General features: G+C 33.9%; 1 protein-coding gene across 2 annotated transcripts in view; it reads left to right on the plus strand.

The window, feature by feature from the left end:
* Positions 1-19,641, plus strand: part of EFNA5 (ephrin A5) — a 310,031-nt gene extending 290,390 nt beyond the window's left edge. Inside the window, exons 3-5 of one of the 2 annotated variants that reach the window (XM_051994883.1) lie at positions 3,420-3,485; positions 3,890-3,970; positions 15,253-19,641. In XM_051994883.1, coding sequence (XP_051850843.1) covers positions 3,420-3,485; positions 3,890-3,970; positions 15,253-15,374 — 269 coding nt within the window. In that variant the 3' untranslated portion in view covers positions 15,375-19,641. The remainder of the gene's footprint in view (positions 1-3,419; positions 3,486-3,889; positions 3,971-15,252) is intronic. The other variant, XM_051994892.1, reaches the window with a different exon arrangement.
* Positions 19,642-20,301: the final 660 nt, after the last annotated feature.

The following is a 20,301-nucleotide window of genomic DNA, read 5'->3' on the forward strand; positions in this document are numbered from 1 at the left end:
TCATAAGATCATAGATTTAGAACTGAAAGATGCTTCAGATGTGTCCAATCCCTACATTTTACATATCTGGAAATTGAGGCACCAGGAAGTTAAGTAGCTTTTCCAAGGTCACAAAGATAATGTGATAGAAGTGAAATTTGAACTTTAGAATTAGTGATCTTTCCCCTGCATCATGATTCTAGAGGGAATTTTCTTTACAGAATACATAAGGATTTAATAAAAATATCCCCCCAACTACGTTATCTTAAATTTTAAAATGTTTCATTTTTTCCTACCTCTGTTTGCTTATGACAAAGCATTTGTTAGTTATCCTTATGAGTTCTGGAAATGACTACATATTCCCTATTTCATTTAAGAAAAACAAACAAACAAAAAACTCAAGCCTTCCTTTAAGCTTACAATGAAATAGGTATTACAATTATATCAGATAATATAGCACATATCTACCTTCCCATGCTTCCATACCCAATAGTGAGAAAATGAATAAGATTGGTGTATAGAAAGGCCTCTATGCTGAATGTGGAAAACAATCAAATAAAAAAATAAAACAGCATATAACAGAGAAGTAAATGTTTGTCTCTTAAGTCAAGAGTTGAATATTAAGATTATGTAGTTTGTGTATAAAACAGACAGATAAAAGAAGTTCTCCTGATGTCTGCCATGTGGGTAATTTTTTTGGACAGAAAAGGAAAGCAAACTGGTCATTGCTTTTATTTTGAGATGAAAATGATGGAAAAGGAAAGAAATAAAAATTCATTGAAGGCACCTATTGTAGCAGGTAGTTATTTCCTCAAGAAGATTAGTGAATGTTAGATTTTACTTCTGTATCTTGATGGCAAATGTGTGCCAGGAGACAGTTGTGAGGAGGCATACAAAAAGAGAGAAAACTCTCTGAATAGAGTTGACTGCAGGCAATATGGAGATGATTCTATTGGCCAGAAATATGTGGAATAAAGAACCTTGGGTACAGGATGGCATTTCCTCATTCATGTGATCAGTACCTAACATCTGTTCTTTGAATTGTAAATGTAATGCTAGTGTTATCTTTGAACTTGAACTGCATGTACCACAAGTTATCAATCAACTGTTAGTATGGAAAAGTTCGTACCAAACCCTTGTTTTCATTGTGCAGGCTTTCACTGAATAATGAATATTAGCTGGGTTGGGATGAGAGGTGGGTAGTAAGAAAAGAGAGATTAACATACTGTAAGTTTTTTTTTTAACTTTTTTTCTCCTCAACCTATCAAATAGCTGAGCCTATAAAATATGTTGTGTTGTACATGTTTCCCCTTTTAAAAGGCTGGTACAAATACAAACAGATTTTTCTCAAAGGATTCCATTTTTTATTTTCTTGTATAACATATGATTGCTGTTAATTATTTATATATGAGCCATAAGGTAGTGTTCACTTACAGGATTTACAAGGTTCCTGATAAATAGAAATTTAAAAGACCTATATAAATCCCAACCACCTCCAGATAGAAACAATTAAACATTTGATACTGCCTTGAGCTTGGTATATCTTGCTGGATCACCTATAAAATTGGCTCTCTCGTGTGGTAAATCAATTCACAGGAGTTTAAAATGAGTTCAGCTTAGAATTTGTATGGGACAATGTAAAAGACAGAGGATGCAACTAACACTGACTTCCATGAATGATGCAGAAACTGGAAAAGGGTGCAAATCATTTAGTAAATGAGTTATCTACACACAGTGGGTATGGTTTAATAAGTTGTACCCTTGTAGTAAAGGGCCACAGGAAGGACACCATTTCCTGGATCAAACCACAGAGTGCAAATATTCTCCCCTAAATAGCACACCAGTTACTGTAAATGTCAGTAGAGGGAGTTTTTCTGACTTTGATTTAATGAATGCCTACAGCAAAGCCAGCTGTTAGCACCTTTTAACTGCTTGTCAGAATATGTGTGTCCATGTGGGGAAGGAGGAAAAAGCAACTTTTCTGCACACTTTTTGGCCTTTCCATTAAAAATGAAAGGCATTTTTGTACATGCAATTCTTAGCAAGTGCTGAGGAAGAGCAACAAGCCTACTTTAGCTTTTTCATGCTTTCCCTTTTTTCTTTCTGTGTATTGAATATGTATATAAGTTCTTCTCTAGGGGAGTATAATTTATACAAACTATACTAAGCAATAAGATGATACATTTTAAATTAGTTTAGACTCATCCTTTTATACACTCTCACCTTTCAATGTCTATTGATATGTATATACAAGTCATTTTAGTTTTCTGTCTTCTCCTGGAGAATAATGAAGAAGAGGGAAAGAAAACCTCCCATCAAATTCTCTTTTTATGTAGCTGAGATGATGTCAAATCTAATTGTAAATCTATGAGCTTCTTGGCTGTCATCGTTCTCTCTCTCTCTCACTTTTAAACAAAGAACCCACTCTTAGAAAACACATAGGAAAAGAGAATAACAATGTTCAGTTAAGTGCTCTGAGATGGAGAAGAAAACATATGCAGTTATTAAGAGGTCTTAGAGGTTTCTGTAATACCCTTTGATGCTCACACTTTGTGTGTTAAGAAGAGAAAAATCTTTAAAACATGAAGGAAATTTAAATCCATATAATCCTACTGATTTTTACCAAATGATTTATGACATAAAATGTTTCATTAAAGGATTTTTAAAATTATATTATTCTTTGTAATGAGTTTTTTTAAGTGCCATTTTTTAAAATAGGAAGATGTAGTAAATTATGATGTTAGCTTATTTAGCTAGAACATGGAATCAAATTCATAGTAACTTTAAGTGAATTACTTACAAACTAGAGACAGATAAGCTTTCAGTGAATATGAAACTCTGCTACTCTTCAAAGAAACAGAGCATGTAATTTCTCCACTGTAACTATTACAGTTAATGTTTACTTTAATTCTGCTCTTTGGGGTGGGTTCTCTTTTTTGTAGTAAGGAAAAGTATATTATTTGAAAGCAGGACACATAAAACTTTTTTCTATTTTCTCAGGAGAGAATTGCTAAAAAAAAATTTAGCCAAGAATGTGTCTCTATAAAAAAATTCAAAAATGTAATTTCTACAGATTCTTCAGATTCTTATAGACTATTTCTTTATTCTTTTGAGATTATAAGAATGAATAAAATTAGAAGTGTGAGATAAATTTTCTTTTCTAGACATTTTTAAAGAGAAAAGACTTCATCTGGTTATTCTCCTCAAATGATGGTCTCATTGTAAACTTCTTCAGTTGGGAGATTATGTCCATTTTCTATATTTCAAGGTCCTTGATAAATGAATGGCTATCTTTAGATTTGAAATTTTTATTTTAAAGCAAAAAGTAAAATGTTGTTCAGAAGACAATTTAATATGAATATTTCATATTCAAATGAAGAATAATTGGAGGTTTTGTTTTCCCATTTTTCTCTTTTCTTTTCTTCTTTTTACCTTTTCAGCCTCAGCAATCCCGGATAATGAAAGGAGGTCCTGTCTAAAGCTCAAAGTCTTTGTTCGACCAGCAAGTAAGTTCAGGAGAATGATCTTTCAAGGGTGACTTTCCTAGTGCATGCTTCACTGTGTGGTCTGGTTAATTACGGTAAAACTTTTTACTGTTAAGCCCTCTGTGGTATATGTTCTGTATATCAGCATTCATGTTTCAGTTTTCATCATATTTTTTCTTATCATTCTTCATAAAGCTTTTTATTAAGTACATAGCATTTGCTAACTTGTTGTTTCTTAGACTGTGGTACATGTACAGCAAATAGAAGACAATATTGGCACTCAAATAATATATGGCAGAGAATTTAAAATAGCCTATATTTAAGTGAACAGAAAAAAAGAAAAAGAGAGAAAAAAAAGAAGGAAAATGGGGCATTTAAGGGTATCTCACTAACATATTTGGCTGTTATCTTTATTTTTGTTATAGACAGCTGTATGAAAACTATAGGTGTTCATGATCGTGTTTTCGATGTTAACGACAAAGTAGAAAATTCATTAGAACCAGCAGGTTAGTATGCTTAGAGAATCTCTTTTAACCAATGCGTCTCTCTCTTTGGTGCTTCAGTACTTTTTTCCTTTCTTCCTCTTTGCATGTTTGCATGTGTATAGTTGTTCTGCTTTTGCTCATTTCTAGCAGCGCTAATAAGACTTATGGTCTGCTTCATTCTTCTAGTATTTCTGAGTAGTGCATGTAGATAAAAAAGAGGCACATTTTTGAACACATGGAATTGATCAAATGCAGCACCCTAACATAGAATTTTTTGTAGAATATTCAGATCACTGCCTTTTCTCACATCTTCCCTGCATGCCAATGAACCATTGTGTCTATTAAGTGAATCTGTTTTTCTACTATTAGACTACTGTATATATTTGTTAAATTTTATTTCACATGATGTCAGCATCTATGGGAAAAGTATTGAGATCATTAATTAAGAATAATAATGCCCAACAAAACATGTAGCTGATTCAAAATTTGTCACTCCATATGAATTTGATAAAGGCAAATTATGAGTTTTAACTGATATTAAAATTTTGAAGATTTTATACTATAGTTAGTTGTTACTTTCTAGTTCTCAAATTACATAAAATAGTATTTTATTTTTACAAATATAAAATTTAAAAAATGATGTCGATATCATTGTCCTCTCCACTATCATCATAATCATCTTCATTCTCTCACTTTAAAAGTTTACAAGGCACATTCCTCACAATAATCCTGTGAGGTAAGTGGTACAAGAACATTATGCAGATGAATAAACTAAAATTCCAAGAGGTTAAATGATTACTCCAGGTTATATTGAATGAAAACTGAGTTTTGCTTCAGACTGGGTTACTTTAAATCCGACAATATTTCTGTCTTTCAGGACCAAAGTAGTTTAGGTTAGGTAGCATGACAGAGTAATACAATGTTGGACTTGACGTTAGGAAGATTTAGACTCAAAACCTATAGTTTACAATGACTACATAACTATGCACAAGTCCAGGTCTGGGACTCAAGATTTGCCATTTTGTAATTTGTAAATAAAATAAACTATTTTACAGGGTTATGTTGAATTTCAATATAGATTATAAATATATACATATATGTATGTATGTATGTATTCTTTATGTGTACACATATACATATATTTGTTTTCTAAATTTCTAAAAAAAATTTTACCAATAAAGCTTTTCATTATTATTTTTTAAATAAATAAAATATTCTTCCCATTCTTCTGCTCTCTTATTTGTTTCCCCTGAACCTTACAAATACAGCAATCACGCACCAGCAATCAAACTGATTCTGAATCATGAATCTATAATATTGACTGGGAATCTCTTGTGAACAAAATGAAATTTTCATTTTTAGAAAATGGAGAATATAATATTTGTGTTATTACCTATGAAAACACACCCATAATGAATTTGGTGTGAATCAAGAGACCAAATAGTCAATGGTAAAGTCTGACCACTTTGCCATTTTATCATCTTTTCCTCTTATTCTATAGTTAACTTCCACTGAGAAAGGAGGCATGTCATGAATATGCTGCTGTTCATAATGTGTGTAAATGTCCTTTCTCGTAGGGAGAAAGAATTATCCCTTAGACCTTTTGCCTGTTGTTTTGAATACTTTTCGTCTATCTTATTCATCTTCTAAATTCTATCATCAGTGCACCCCACCCTCATAATCTCCCCCATACTCTCCTGAGAAAATCTCAGAGTTTCAAAATATAAATTAGGGACTCCTCTTGATTCAAACAGAAAATTTCTAGCTATTTATAAATGAAACTTTTGTTTCAAGAAATACAAAGTTAAAAAGATTAAGGTGTTAAAGAGGATTTCAAGTCCACTTTCAAACCTGACAATGATTGTTATCACTGTTAGCATTGTAAATAAGCTAAAATGAATAAATACTATTTTTGATATATTTTAACTGATATAAAAACTCAAGGTTTTTTTTTTTCTGAAGCATTTTGGTTTTTCCATATCTTGCCCATCAAGAAAATGAAAGGTATAGCCATTAGACCTAATTACTAAGAGATATCTTGGGTACTCCATTATCCCCTTTAGACTACTATAGAAAAAATATTAAAGAGTACTCATAGCAACATTTTTACATGGACTCCCAGAATACTAGAATTAATTGAGATGTTAATGATAATGTAATTTAACTCTTTGTTTTACTTATAAGAAAACTGATGCTTACAGAAAAATGACTTATCCACTGTCACAGAGCAAATTTGGGGCAGAAATAGTGCTAGAATAGACCCAAACAATAAGTTACCTGAATTAAAAGTGATTTCTCAAAGATACAAAGGGAATTGTACAACTCACGATTTTAGTTACATATAGAGCTTGGAGAATCTCGTTTTTTTTAAGTCTCCCTTTCAGTCTTTCATTCCCATCTTGAAAAAAAAATATGACTATTTGTAGCTCCTTTTATGTTCTTCAAGATTATCTTCTTTGCTCATGTGAGTTATTTACTCCACCCAAGAAAATGCTTTTTTTAAAATTACTTTTTTTCCCTTTGTGTTGCTTCATCCCTAAATACTCTCTCTTTCCAGCTATACGCCTCAATAAAATATAGAATATTGTCTATCTTCCTTGTGTGATGCTATTCATGATAGCAGAAAGATTTGATGTTTCTTTCTGTGGCACTGGTACCTAAAGCATTCTTGATACCATTCCTTCCCTCCCCAGTTTTCCCCAATTCCACTAGCAATGCCAGGTTATTCCTTTCATTTACGTTCACAATCTTATCTTCTACTACACATTGTTTTTCTTCCAAAGTTATCTAAGTCTTTTCTTCCTTTCTCCCTTCTAGCCAGAGTATCTTTCCAATTTGTGCTTCCTTATCTCATTTTTTTTTTTTTTGTATTTGGGAAAACAGGGAGAACATAGTAAAAAGAGAGCCTCCCTCTCAGAGCTGCTACTAATTTCCTGAGGATGTAAAAATATGTTTTTGCATGGTGTCTTGCAAATTTATTATAAATGATTTCAAAATACATGAGCCTAATACCTTATTATTTTGAATAATTTGCACCTTTCCTACCTCCCCTACATTCTATCATTAGAGTACCCATCCCCCATAATCTAGAGGTGGGAGAAAATTGCCTTTGTATATTCACCAAGATAGATTCTACAGCGAATAACTATGGAGGATGTAGAATAGCAATTAAAGGCCAAAAGTTTACAGGAAACAAAAATCTAAGAAAGGAGACAATTAAAACAATATGGTCAAATGAATAAACACAAATATCTATATTTTATGCAGCAAGCAAGGACTAGAGGACCTAATAATAATAATGATAATAATAATAAGAAAGAATATTTGTAATTAAATTCAAGTACCAGTATGTAGAAGCATGTAGAAAGCATTTAGATAAAGATCATTAGAGGGAGAAATAAAAGCAATTTTGTCATCAGAGTACAATAAAGTGCAAAAGAAAAAAAAGAATAGACATCAAGTCTGGCAAAAAGGCATGATATAGTTGTGATGAGGGACTTTAGTTGTCTCCTGGTACTTTCTTTTTGTCAAAAGCAGAACAGTTAATAACATCTTGATTTTGTATTCACAACAACTTCATCCTTCAAATTGTGGAAGAACCAATAGGGGAAATTCCATTTTGAATATGATTCTCATTAACAGAATCAAACTGGTTGCTGAAATAAAAATAATCAGACCTTTAAAGGGAACTGAAAACTCCCTATATTTGGTTGATGTAATTGGTGTTAGAGAAAATGAACTCTAAGCCCAGTCTGGGTTGCACCCAAATTTGGAGATGAGCAGATTTCAAAGGATTCTGAAGAACAGTGGATATGTAGGAGTCCACAGACTAAAATTTCTTACAAATCCAGTCCAGGCTAAATGGATTCATGAAATTCTGAAGACTTAAAGAGAAATTATTCCACTGAGGAGAAAATGGGAACTGTCTGAATGGATTGATATGAATGGGCAGAATATTCACTAACTAATTTAGAAATAAAAAGGAAATGTTCAGAAGAGGAAAGCAAAAGTAAATAACAAAAGAGAAACATAAGAGCATAGTATGATTCTTGAAAAATAGAATCAAGATTGCTCAGGATCTGAATGACCTTATCCCGTTATCCTTAGCTTAAGCTAAGGATAACGGGATAAGAAGACCTTTTAAAGTTACATTATGGAAAAGTGGGGGATATGACCCTTGCTTGAAATGTAGAGAATGATGGAAAAATGAACAAGATAATTTTGATATAGCTGATTAATTCTAATTTTGCTTCTGTTTTATATGCTAGAGATGATTACCTTTGGAAATCACAAAACAAAAATAGCCAACAGGGAACTGATGTTTAGTATATGTAAGGAGATAGTGGAAGAGTTACTTAGAGATCTTAGAGAACGAGGACTGGAAAAATAAAATAACATGACTAGAAAAAAACCAACTTTCTCAGTTTGTGGAAGGGAGAAAAGAACAAAATTTGAAAACTATAATCTTGTTTTTATTCCTAGAAAAATTCTAGTACTGATAATTAAAGAAATAGTGAGTGAACATTTAGAAAAAGAAGTAGCAATTACAAAGAGCCAGCATGGCTTCAGTGAGAAACACTCATGCCAGACTATTTTTGTTTTCACTTTTAATAGGGATACTAAACTTAAAGATTGGGGGAATTTATCTACAACAAAGCATCTGACAAAGTATCTCAGTTTTTTCTTGTGGACAAGATGGAGATATAACATAATTAGATGGACGTAGAACCCATTGAATGGCTAGACTCAAAGAATAGTTATTAATGATCCATTGTCAGTGTGTTAAGAGGTATCCAGTGGAGAGCCCTAAGGATCTATTCTTGGTCCTGTACCATTTAACATTTTTTATCAGTGATGTGGGTAAAGGCACAAATGGCATATAGGTTATATTTTCAGATTACCGATTTTGGAGGAGAAAGCTAACATAGAGAATAATAATGTTGAGATTCAAAATTATCTTGATAGAATAGAGCAGTAGAGTTAAATTCAAATAAGGCAGATTTCTCTGGACTACTTAGAAAACCAAAAATTAACATTAGCAGAATTGTATTATATTTTTATTTATTTTGTTACAAGTTTCCCCATTACATTTTCATCTAGTTGAGGCTGTACTAGGGAGTTTTTGCTGACTTTGCTTGTGAGTTTGACATTCTGGGCTCTTAAAGCACTAGACCGAATCTAATTATGAATTTCAGCAAGGAGAAATACAAATTTTTATGTAGATTCAAAAATATGTTTCACAAGTACAAGATGAAGGAGGCATGGTTAGAAATTAGCATTAAAAAAAGATCTAAGAGTTTAGTGGATTGCAAATTCAATATATGTCAGTAACATGCTGTAGCAAGAATGAAAGTTAATAAAAGCTTTGGCTACTTTAAGCAAGGCACAACTTTCAGGACTTAGAAGGTCTTGGACAGAACTTGTCTATACCATTATATTAATTTATGAGTGAAATAGTTTGGGAAGGACATTGATGAATTGGTAAGGTAGCTAGAGAGGACATCTATGAAGTCAAAAAGCCTCAATTGCAAATCATATCAAGTCAGCCAAAGGACCTGATACTTAGTGTAAAGAGAAGACTCAGGTGTCAGAGAGAATAGCTATGTGCAAAATTTGAAAAGTTATGTGACAAAGGTATTTAAAATATCATTTGTGGGGCCTAAAAGAGGCAATCTGGCATATGGTAGGTACTTAATACCTATGAATTGATTAATGAGGTAACTGTTTCTGTTGTAGTCTTTCTCATAGTTTTTTTTTTTTTTTTTTGGGGGGGTGGGATTTTTTGAATTTGTACAGGGATTAAGTAATTGTTGAATAAATGAATGAAAAAGCATTTTTTAAGGTCAGCTATATACTAAATACAGTATTAAGTGCTAGGGACACAATGCAAAATTGATCCTTGGCCCAAAGGAACTTATATTCTAATGCGGAAGACTACATATATTAGGAAGTGGTGATCTGGATTGCCGTGGTTTAATGACTTGCTCTAATAGTAATAGCTCTACTGATTTCATTAAGGCTCTAGTTGGAGATGAGTGGTATAGAAGAAAGCATGATACGTTAGAAAATTGCCATATATCACTTTCCGTATTTTTTCTTTGAATTTCTAGGATCTAGCAGAGTGCTTTGCATATTAGCAAAAAGTTAGTAATTTATCACAGGAAATTCCGTCAAATACAACCCAGGTGACTTTATATCTAAGTCTTAGGGACTTATCTAAGGTAGTAGAATTTAGATTATTTATGTCCAGTTGGTAAATAGTGTTTTCACATCTCTAACCCCAGCATTCCATGTATTTTGCTATGACAACTTTCTGCACATAGTAGGCAATTTATTAATGTTTGTAAAATTGAATTCTCCACTATTATTTTCAGAAGTTATCCTTTTTATCATTATAAATGAATGCCCTTTTAATGAGTAGTTTTACAGATGATGTAGCCACTTTATTATTTTAAAAAAATCTATACTAAGGATTGTCATGATATGTTGAAAGTTACTTTTGAATTAAACAATAAAAGTAGAATTTTTGGTTCCACAAATCAAAACTATAATTCATCTTTTCCTTCAAATTCACTTTCTTCCCAAGCTTTTAAAAAAATGATTATCCAATATTTACTTATCAAAATTGAAAATCTTTTAACTATTTTCTACTCTCATCTGTCTTTAAAAGTGGCAGATAGATTCTGCAAACATTCTAATGAACAAATATATTTGTATATATTTTTAAAAATAAGTTCTTTTGTATCTAGATAGAAAGCTTGATAATCTCTAATTTTAAAAATGCATTTTTCTTGGACAATAAGAAGCAGTTTCTTTGACATCATTATTAGTTGTTTTTTTTCCTAGTACATGCAAAGAATTATAGATTCAGAACTAAAAAGGAAATATAGAAGCCATTTAGAGGGAGTAGTAATAGACAGAGTAATGATCTTGGGGTTAGGAAGATCTGAGTTTATATGCTTCTTATTTGAAATATTTGTTGCCCTAGGCAAAGTGGGACATTGGCTTACACACACACACACACACACACACACACACACACACACACAGTAGCAAAGCAAGTGGTCAATGTGAGCAATTTAGCCCAACAACCACAATGAAAAGGTCTATTACATATATTTGTATTAGACATTAAATTAAGAAAAGCCAACAAATGACAGGCTAACTTGTTTTCCTTCTCATCTAGTTTTCATAGATACAACTTTAATAAATCCAGTGGATCTAAAATATCCAATTGCATGCCATTTGCATTGTGTACTAATTTACCTGTCTTTGGAATGTTCTTGTCTTTTGTATGTGCTTTCATATTCTGCCTGCTACAATCAGAGAGTGATAACAGGTCAACCATGTATTGCATACTAGCTTCAAAAAAATTGCCACTGATCCCCCCCTCCCTCATTTAACACTAGTTTGATTGAGAATTCTGAGATTCAGGAATTCATAGACATGATTCATTTGACTATGAGGATGAAATATGGTTATGTAGGAGAATTTTTAAATTGCACATTTTCTAAGACATACTTGAGATTGTTGACATCTTAAGCAATCACATATATTTAGGTATATTTCTGTTGGAAAGGGAACAAGCATTATTAAGCACCTACTATGTTCCAGGAACTGTTAGTTTCTTTGCAAATATTATCTGATTTGATCCATTAGTGTGTGTTTTGTTTTGTAATTCATGCATAAGAACCTGAAAAGTATAAAATTCATCAAAAATTGGGATCAGTTTCTCATCTCTTCTCATGGCATAGACCTTCTTTATATCAAAGCCTCACTTTATTCAGTGTAAGCAATGTAGAAACAAGAAAGGGTACCAAGGTATGTGGTACCTCCATGATATTGCCTTAATAGGATGGACTTGACACTTTAATAAAATAGTTGACCTTGTGACCCTAAGAAACATTTAATATCTCAGTGCTTTCAGAAATTCTTTGTTGCAGGGAAGTGCCAGCTTGAGTTGGTAGAGAATTTTTCTGCACCATTGAAGTCACAGCCCCAATCTTGATCTCTCCCTTTATCAAGTACATTATACGTTACTAAACTCTTCATAATAAATATGAGAAACAGGAAGCCTTATGATTTTTTTCCATTTTTTAGTCTGTGACTAAAGATTAAGTGAGTTGTCCAAGGTCATACATCTACTAAAAGACAAAGCTAGGACTCACATCAAGATCTTTTGCCTTCAAGTTCACTAACTCTTCATTGCCCAGTCCACTGCACCAAACTCCTGAAGCCTGACTATATAGATAGGTTGATGCAGTTGGCAGGAGTGCTGAACTTAGAGTTATGATACCTGAGTTTGAATCCTTGTCTAGGGTTCAATTTTCTCATCTATAAAATGAATCAGTGGCTTAAATAATTATTAAGGTTTCTTCTAGATCTAAACTTATTATCTTATCATTAAATTCAAGGGGAGGGGTGAACATAAACGAAAAATAAAATGTCCAAAATTCCTGACATTATTCTATACTGGATGCCTGGATATCTTGGTAAACACAAAGAGACTTTGCTTAGATTCTGAGATAGGAAGAAAGTTTTTTCTTTAGATGACATAATTATCATCATATTGGATGACATAATTAAATTTACCAAGCTGTCTTTACTTACAGAGTACAATGATGTCTGTAGTATCTCTCCTCTACTGTGTACACCTATTACATATATAATTTCATGTTAATCTCCTGTACTTTAAGGGGTCCTACTCTCATTATATATAAGGAGAAAGTGCAAGCAACATATTTGCCAAAAAAATGATTGAAGGTAGGTAGAATCTATTGACACTGTCATATAGCTGAAAGCAAAACTAACTCAAGCATCTTTCAGCAGCTAGAGCCCTTTTAGACTTGAGCTGACATTTCTTGAACCATTTCAGTGTGATTGGCAGTATATTGGGGCTTCCAAAATTCCTGTGGGTCTCTTTGGTTTTTACTGCAAAGTATTTGTAGGGATATGACTAACTGTTCTCTTAAATACCTATTTAATGAATTTTTAAGATGAATAATAGTAGAGATTAAGGAGGATTTCAAAGCACTTGACAGCATGATGCATATTCCCTCCTTCATCCAGCTCTCTTCTTCCCATTCTTTCCCTACTTTCTCACTCTCCTCTTTCTAACTTCCTTTAGCTCCCTAAACTAAACACAAAAAGTTGGCCATGAAAAATTGCAGAAAAGGGAAGCTAAGATTACCAAACATATAGAGTGATTTGTGAAGAGAAACAAAAAAGATTAAAGTTTTTCATGCTGGAAAGATTGTAGAGAGGGCATATTTGTTATGAATAAAATAAACCAAGTGAACTAGCACCCAATTAATTAATGAAGTCCAAAGTGATAGCCCTCCAGGCTCTTATTGACTCATTTTAGTAGAGATAAAAAAGACCCTCTACACCACAAATAGTAAACTAGGTGGCTTTCTAGTTTCTATGGCATGGATTTGTTTTGCATTAAATTTATAATTTAATTGACATATAGAACTTCAGGTGAGGAAGCTCTTAGCAAAGTGGTTCTGAAGTTGTTCTACAATATAAAGGCTTTAAGAATTGCCTGAGACACTGAGAAGTTAATTGACTTGCCATACTCAATGAGCCATTATGCTTTAGAGGCAACCAGTCTTCTTGTCTCCTGGGTCAGCTTGCTGTCTCTCAATGTTATGGGACAAAAATAAAAAGAGGTTTTAAAAAAATAAATTAAAGAATGAAAAATCCATCACACCATTGTAGGGAAACTGAGGGATAAAGGACACATATTTAACTTTTTGAGGTCAATATCATGGACCTCAAAAAGTTAAATATGTGTCACTGTAAGAGCCTGAACATCAAGGTGAAACAAATGGACCTCTGATTTAATACAACATAATAATTTGGTATTGCTTTTTAAAAATACATTGACACTTAATGAATCTCTGCTGAAAAGACCCACCTGTAATACATCTCAAACATCTATGCTCAATAATACACAAGCTGAAGCTACAAAGAAGCCAGTTTTAAGTAAGAGCATTTTTAGTAATAAAGTAGGCCATGCCAGGTTTACAAAGGAACAGTTTATATTAAAGAAGTAATCACCATAAAATTCCTAGTTTCAAAATTAAACCTTGTATGAATTATGCAATCAGGAAAAGCGTCAGAAATCAAAAGCAACGTCTTAAAATCACTTTATAGAAGAGGTTGAGGAGAAGTTCAACCATCTTAATCCATTTTAGTTAAAAGAAATCATCTTTGCTGATAATTTATATTCCAAGCCAGGGAGAATTTAGTATTATCATTTTGACTAGCTTTCTAATTTAATTGGAATTGAGAGCTCTGGGTAAAAAACTCCCTCGATAATGGCAGATCAACACCTGCTTTGCAACTTATAGTCTCAGTTGCTGGTGGGAACAGAAAGATTAATTAACTTTGCTAGGGTCAAATATCCAATATTTGTGTCATGGGCAGGATTTGAACTGAGGTTTTTCTGGGCCAGTTCTCTACTATATTAGAGGTGTAGAAACAGCCCTATTCCCTAACCAGATGAAAATATAATGGGTAACTATTTAACAAAATAAATAAAAATACAATCTAAATCAATGTTTAGCAAGTAGAGATCCTTATATATAGTTTACTCCCTTCCTTCCTTTCCTTTCTCCCACTATACTATACCATGACATCTTTCTAGATTATTAATTTTATCCTAGATTTAGAGAACTTCATAATGAAAATAGCATTATAGTTAAATATTAATTGCAGTAAAACTGGTGGGTACCAGCTCATTGAAGTTTACTGTGTATTATGTATGTTTTCTTTTAGAAGATTATTGCTTTCATTTTTCATTTTTCAAATTTGGAAATTCATCCAGACATTCAATCGACATTCAAGACTACTAATTGTAAAGGTTTTAAAATGAGGTGAATGGACAGCTATTTCCTCTCATGCATAAAACAAAGTCACTACTTCTGTTCTCAGGAATTGATTGTTTCACATTAGGTTTTTGAACTTAGGAAGAAACTTTTAAATATCCAGAATCTCATATACAAGGTGTGCATGGCTAAAGGTGAATTAGAACACTTGATATATCTGTGGGTACAAAATATGAACAGCTTCCCTCTAGTCTTCTTATGCAGTTAAAAAAAACAAAACAAAACTATTTTCTGTGACTTTCCTATTTGTTATAAATAATGAGTGATTACATAGACATGAAAGTCAATGATGGCACAAGGTTCATTATCCTACTTTGCAGAGAATAGTGAATTCTGTTAGCAGCAGGCTTCTAGAGGAGAGTTATTAAGGATGTGAAATCTCATTGGAATGTATGCTTTCTGTTTGAACAGATGACACCGTACATGAGTCAGCCGAGCCATCCCGTGGTGAGAACGCAGCACAAACACCAAGGATACCCAGTCGGCTTTTGGCAATCCTACTGTTTCTCCTGGCGATGAGTTTGACATTATAGCACACTTTACTCCAGTAACCTGTCACAGAAAACATCAGGATCTTGGAACATCAGAAATCCACCTAACTGCTCATCCTAAGAAAGGGACTTTTTATTGGTTTTTGCAGATGTCAGATTTCTTTTTTTTTTTCCTTTCAGCCTGAACTGTAAGCAACAATTTGGGAGGCATAACTAATTTCTGCCTCCCATTTCCCCTTTGCCCATGATTTTTCTCACCCTTTCCAAATTAAATGGACTCCAGATGAAAAAGCCAAATTGTTAAAATGACACCAGTTATTCTTATACTCCTGTGCATTCTCTTCAAAGGACTCACCTCCGTTAGCTTACTGTGGCATCAGTATGTGGACAAGGAAGAATAGTAGCAGATGCAGTCAGTGAAGGAAAAGCCCAGGAGGATTTTACTCTCCTATACAATATTTATGCCTTCTCATTCAGTACTGTAAGATGATCATGCAGGGCATCTTGTCACCATGTCAGGACTGGAGGAGAGATATTAAAAATAGATATAATGTAACATCATTTCCTCTAGGAGTTCCTAAATTAGCAGGTTTCTAAAAGGTAAAGACACTGGGTTTTTTTTAAAATGACTGTCCTAAAGAAATCCTGACAGTAAGACTTGTGCTCCATTGCAGAAGCTTTGTTTTGAAAGGAGGTTATATGTAGGGATATTAACAAAAAGCAAGCATGGTACCATAGATAGCAGTACACTGGGGGTATGTATGTGAGTGCCTCTAATTTTGTTTTTCCTTTTTTGTACCAGATTTTTTTTCTTTGAAAATGGATCACCATGGTGCTACAATCTTTTTGTTTCTTTATTTGTTTTACAAATACAAAGAGGCATTTTTATGAATAAAGTGACCTTCCCCAGGGCTGACAAGCCAGGGTTGATGAGTGGATAGAGTATATAGCCTGGCATATCCCTCTGGGTAATGATAAAGTACCAAGAAAAGAACACCACTGGCCAGAGGAAATGTGATTCTGGAACGCTGGTTCTCCAGTGCTTTATTGCCTTCCCCCAATTCTCTCCTTTTACCCCCCCCCAAAAAAAAAAAGAAAACAGGTCCTGCCTTGAAACTCACTCCTTTCCACCACCACCACAGGGGAAGCTAAATAAACCCCTGTCATAAGGAGAGTCAATTAACATTGATTGGGTGGGCAAAAGGGAAAACCAGAATAAAAATTCAACTGTTGCTTTTATATTCTTTCCCTTTCAGATACAGCTTAAAGAGTAGGGGGGAACGTGTTTATCCACAGGAGATTAACTAGATGGGGTCCCAAAGACTTTAACAAAATATTTTTTTAAAGATCCACTAGAATAGAAAATACATTATTTAGATATACTTTATGCTGAGAGTGAGTATATATGCTTGTCCTATTTAAACTTGTGAGAGATGTGGTATCCCTTGATACATTTAGGAATGTGGGGAAAAATCTTGTTTCTTGAAAAAAAAAAAAGCAGGATGACCCTGTTCAAAGAATCTTAGCATGGCCAACATGGGATTTACAAATTGATCACCAGGAAATGCAAGTTTTGGGGAGTTTTACTGGCCAAGCTGCCATGAACTTTGAACTCCAAAGCATAGTCAGGGAAATGTGTCAGACCAATGGAAAAAAATAGCCTTTTTTTATTGCTGGACATGTTGGTTGAACCAAGCCTTTCAAAAACAAAAACATGAACAAAAAAACAAAAACTGTGATGAATATGTCAAATGTGAAAAATGGAATGCATTCTGATGGGGGAAAAATGATTTTTATATATTAGTTTTTAAAAATACTTATGTAAAAAAATCGGTGATGTTAATGGACAAAATTTATAAATGGGAATAAAGTTCTTATTTAGAATTTTGGGAAGTCCTCAATTAGAAAAACATGAACGAAAGGCAACCATGGATTTCTGGCACACAGGAGAGTTGTACACATGATCAAATATAATCTGGGCTCACCTGATATTATTCAGAGTATAAATAATATCGATGCAGGGGCTGTCCTTATACAGGACAAGTTGAGTGGGGTATCAGACACAGGTACAATCAATCTGTTTTTTAGAACTTCAGCCAACACTCAACAGAAAGCCACAATCTAATGTAGATTTCAGTCACCATTTCATTGAAATAAGATTTCACTTCAGTTTTTTAAAAATTTTTGTTTCTTAATGTTTTCAGTAATATTGTTTTTTATGGATTGTAGATTGATTTAGGGTTGGGGTGAAGTGGGGTGAGGAGAATGACACTTTTTAAAATGGATCAATAGTGAGAAACAAAATGATGCTGCATGTTCCATAACCATGAGTAAAGAATGACCCCATAATGATTGCAGGTAGTTGTAATTACATTAACAGTGCTAATTTCACTCTAGAAATGGTGACTTTTGTGGTTTTCTAGCATTTGTCTCTAACAGATAATGAAATAATGTACTCATGGCCCTTTCTACCATTGTCAGGGATTTTCTTTTACTAATGTTATTCACAGTAAAATTAGACCCCTTTGCTTCACCATAGTGCCACTGCTAATTAAGTGAAAAATAGCAAGACTATTAATGCCAGTAGAGTGAGTGCTACACCTCCTATAAATAGCATAATTGTGGATAATGCAGTTACCAGTTTTCTTGGATACTTGATGGCATCAGGCAATCTCAGTCACATCAAGAAAGTACTGGTGGCCTTTATGTGTGTTGTTACAACCCTCTGGAAGCTTTGGAGGATGTCAGTGCAACTTTTGAGCAGCTTTGTGTTTAAAACAGAACAATCAGAACTGTGAGCCTTAGGGGCAGCTTTGGCTGTCACTGGGCTGGTACAACCAACCCCAGTGACCTGCACTCCTGGTTGCCAAGGGCTTTGCAACATGAAGCAGGGAAATAAGGATCAGTCTGTTTAGTGGATACTGTGTATCCTTCAATAGACAAGGTAACATTTCGTGTTAGTTTAGAATATTGTTTTGTACTGTACTTTCTTGGATGGCAAAGGAAAGACAAGTAAAACATTTAAAAAAAACTACGTTCTTTAAATTCTGTATTATTAGCAACCTCTGTTGTATATAGTGTTTGATAATAAAGTATTAATTTGATTCTTATGTCTTTTGTAAGTGAGAACAATAGACTTTCAGGATATAAAACATGCATTGATTATTAGAGCTTTGAAGCATCCAGTATGTTACATGGTTGAGAACTGAGTCCCAAGTGGCCATGACATTTTAACACGGAGGACTCATCTAGGAATAGCACTCATCCAGTTTCAAGACTTCACAATATCAGGACCCAGAACAACATGACTTTTGATGATCAATGTTTTGTCCTCATTGTTTTAAGGGTTTAATGTTAGAGTCCTGTTTGGTGTGTTTTTCCAGCATGTTGGCTCTAAGAGGCTGAGGGATTAGGAATAGTTCTGTACTTCAGTTTGATCTGATTTTCTGTTTGTCTTCATGGACTGTCTCCTCCCATCCCCCTTCCCAAGAGTCCTGCCAGCATCATATGTGGAATATATATGAATATGAATCTAAACTGACAAATTTGGAAGGGGCCAGGGTGTGTTATTCTCCCCCTTCTTATTTTGAAAAAAAAAAAGAAAAAAGTAGCATCAATAGATTTTTCAGAGACAATTGTGTTTTCCCCATTGCCTTAACAGCAGCCATGGTGGTTCTATTAACTTCACAAAATCAGAGTTTCGTTTGACTGTCCATTCATTGCACTCAGAATTGTGGTCACTAGCCTCACTTTTAAATACCACCACCACCTCCACCACCACCCCCTTTGCACTTCCTGATTTTTTTTCCCTATCTCTGCCTTTTTCCCATTCCTTCCCTACCCTTACTCACCCCCACCCCTGCTGTGAATGGGCAGGTCTGTTTCTGGTTTGGCATCAGTAAGTTTTTCCCATGCTTTCTCCCCTGAGCTTCTCAGATGTGAGACAAATCTCCCTACAATAGACTTGCTGCCATTGTCTGTACAGTTTAATAGATGCTGGCATGTTGAAGGTTACCCATGAGTCTGCGAAATCCGCTTTCCATGCTTACTCTTGACACCCCATTGAAGCCACTCATTGTGTGTTCATCTGGGTATGAAAGTCCAGCTCAGTGTGGTCCTGTGCTTGTACTGCCCTGCTTTGCAGTTCCTTTGCACTTATTCGAGTGCTGTTTTGAAATGCTTACATTATATGAAACTTAAAAAATGTAAAAAACAAAAAACACAAACAAACCCATACAATCTGTATTTGTATATACACGTGTCCGTACAAGTATACCTAAATAAAAATTAAAGGTTTTCTTCATTTTAATTGAAGCCCTCCTTCTACTTCTTTATTCCTTGAATGATGCCTTATTTCAGGGACGACTTGTCCTTTGTTGATTTAAAAAAAAATCTTTGTGGGAAGAAAAGATAATTTAAAACCTATGTGGGAATTCTGGGAAATTGAAAGATGACAGAGTTAGAAATGACCAAATATCTAGCTGAATTCTGACTTTTGATAGTATGATGAGGGTTCAAGCCTCATCTGCAAATTTATGAGCCCATAAAATAGGCTATTTGGCTAGAGTTCTGTATTCCTGAGAGATAAGTAGTTATATATGTTCTTTCTTTACTTGTCTTTTTGCCCTTTTGAAATCAGCTTTGAACTTTTTTTTTCAGCACCACTGTAGACCTCAGGAGGCAAGAGGGGAAACTTGTTGGCACCTTCTATAATAAGACCACCCCTCCCCACCCAAAATGGACATCTGTGCCATTGTGTGACCCTAGGCAAGTCACCTAGTCTTTTTGGATCGGTTTCCTCCTTTCTAAAATTATTCATCCTTGGTGATTCTTTGAAGTCTCCTGATGCATGACATTGTTCATGCCAGTGCAAAACCAATTTTATATTTGAGTGGCTTAAGTATGCTGTTGTTCTCAATAATGGCCCTCTTCTAAGACTATGAGCAAGTTGGAAATACAACCTAAGAAT

This window comes from Antechinus flavipes, chromosome 1 (assembly GCF_016432865.1).
Source record: "Antechinus flavipes isolate AdamAnt ecotype Samford, QLD, Australia chromosome 1, AdamAnt_v2, whole genome shotgun sequence".
Classification (NCBI taxonomy): domain Eukaryota; kingdom Metazoa; phylum Chordata; class Mammalia; order Dasyuromorphia; family Dasyuridae; genus Antechinus; species Antechinus flavipes.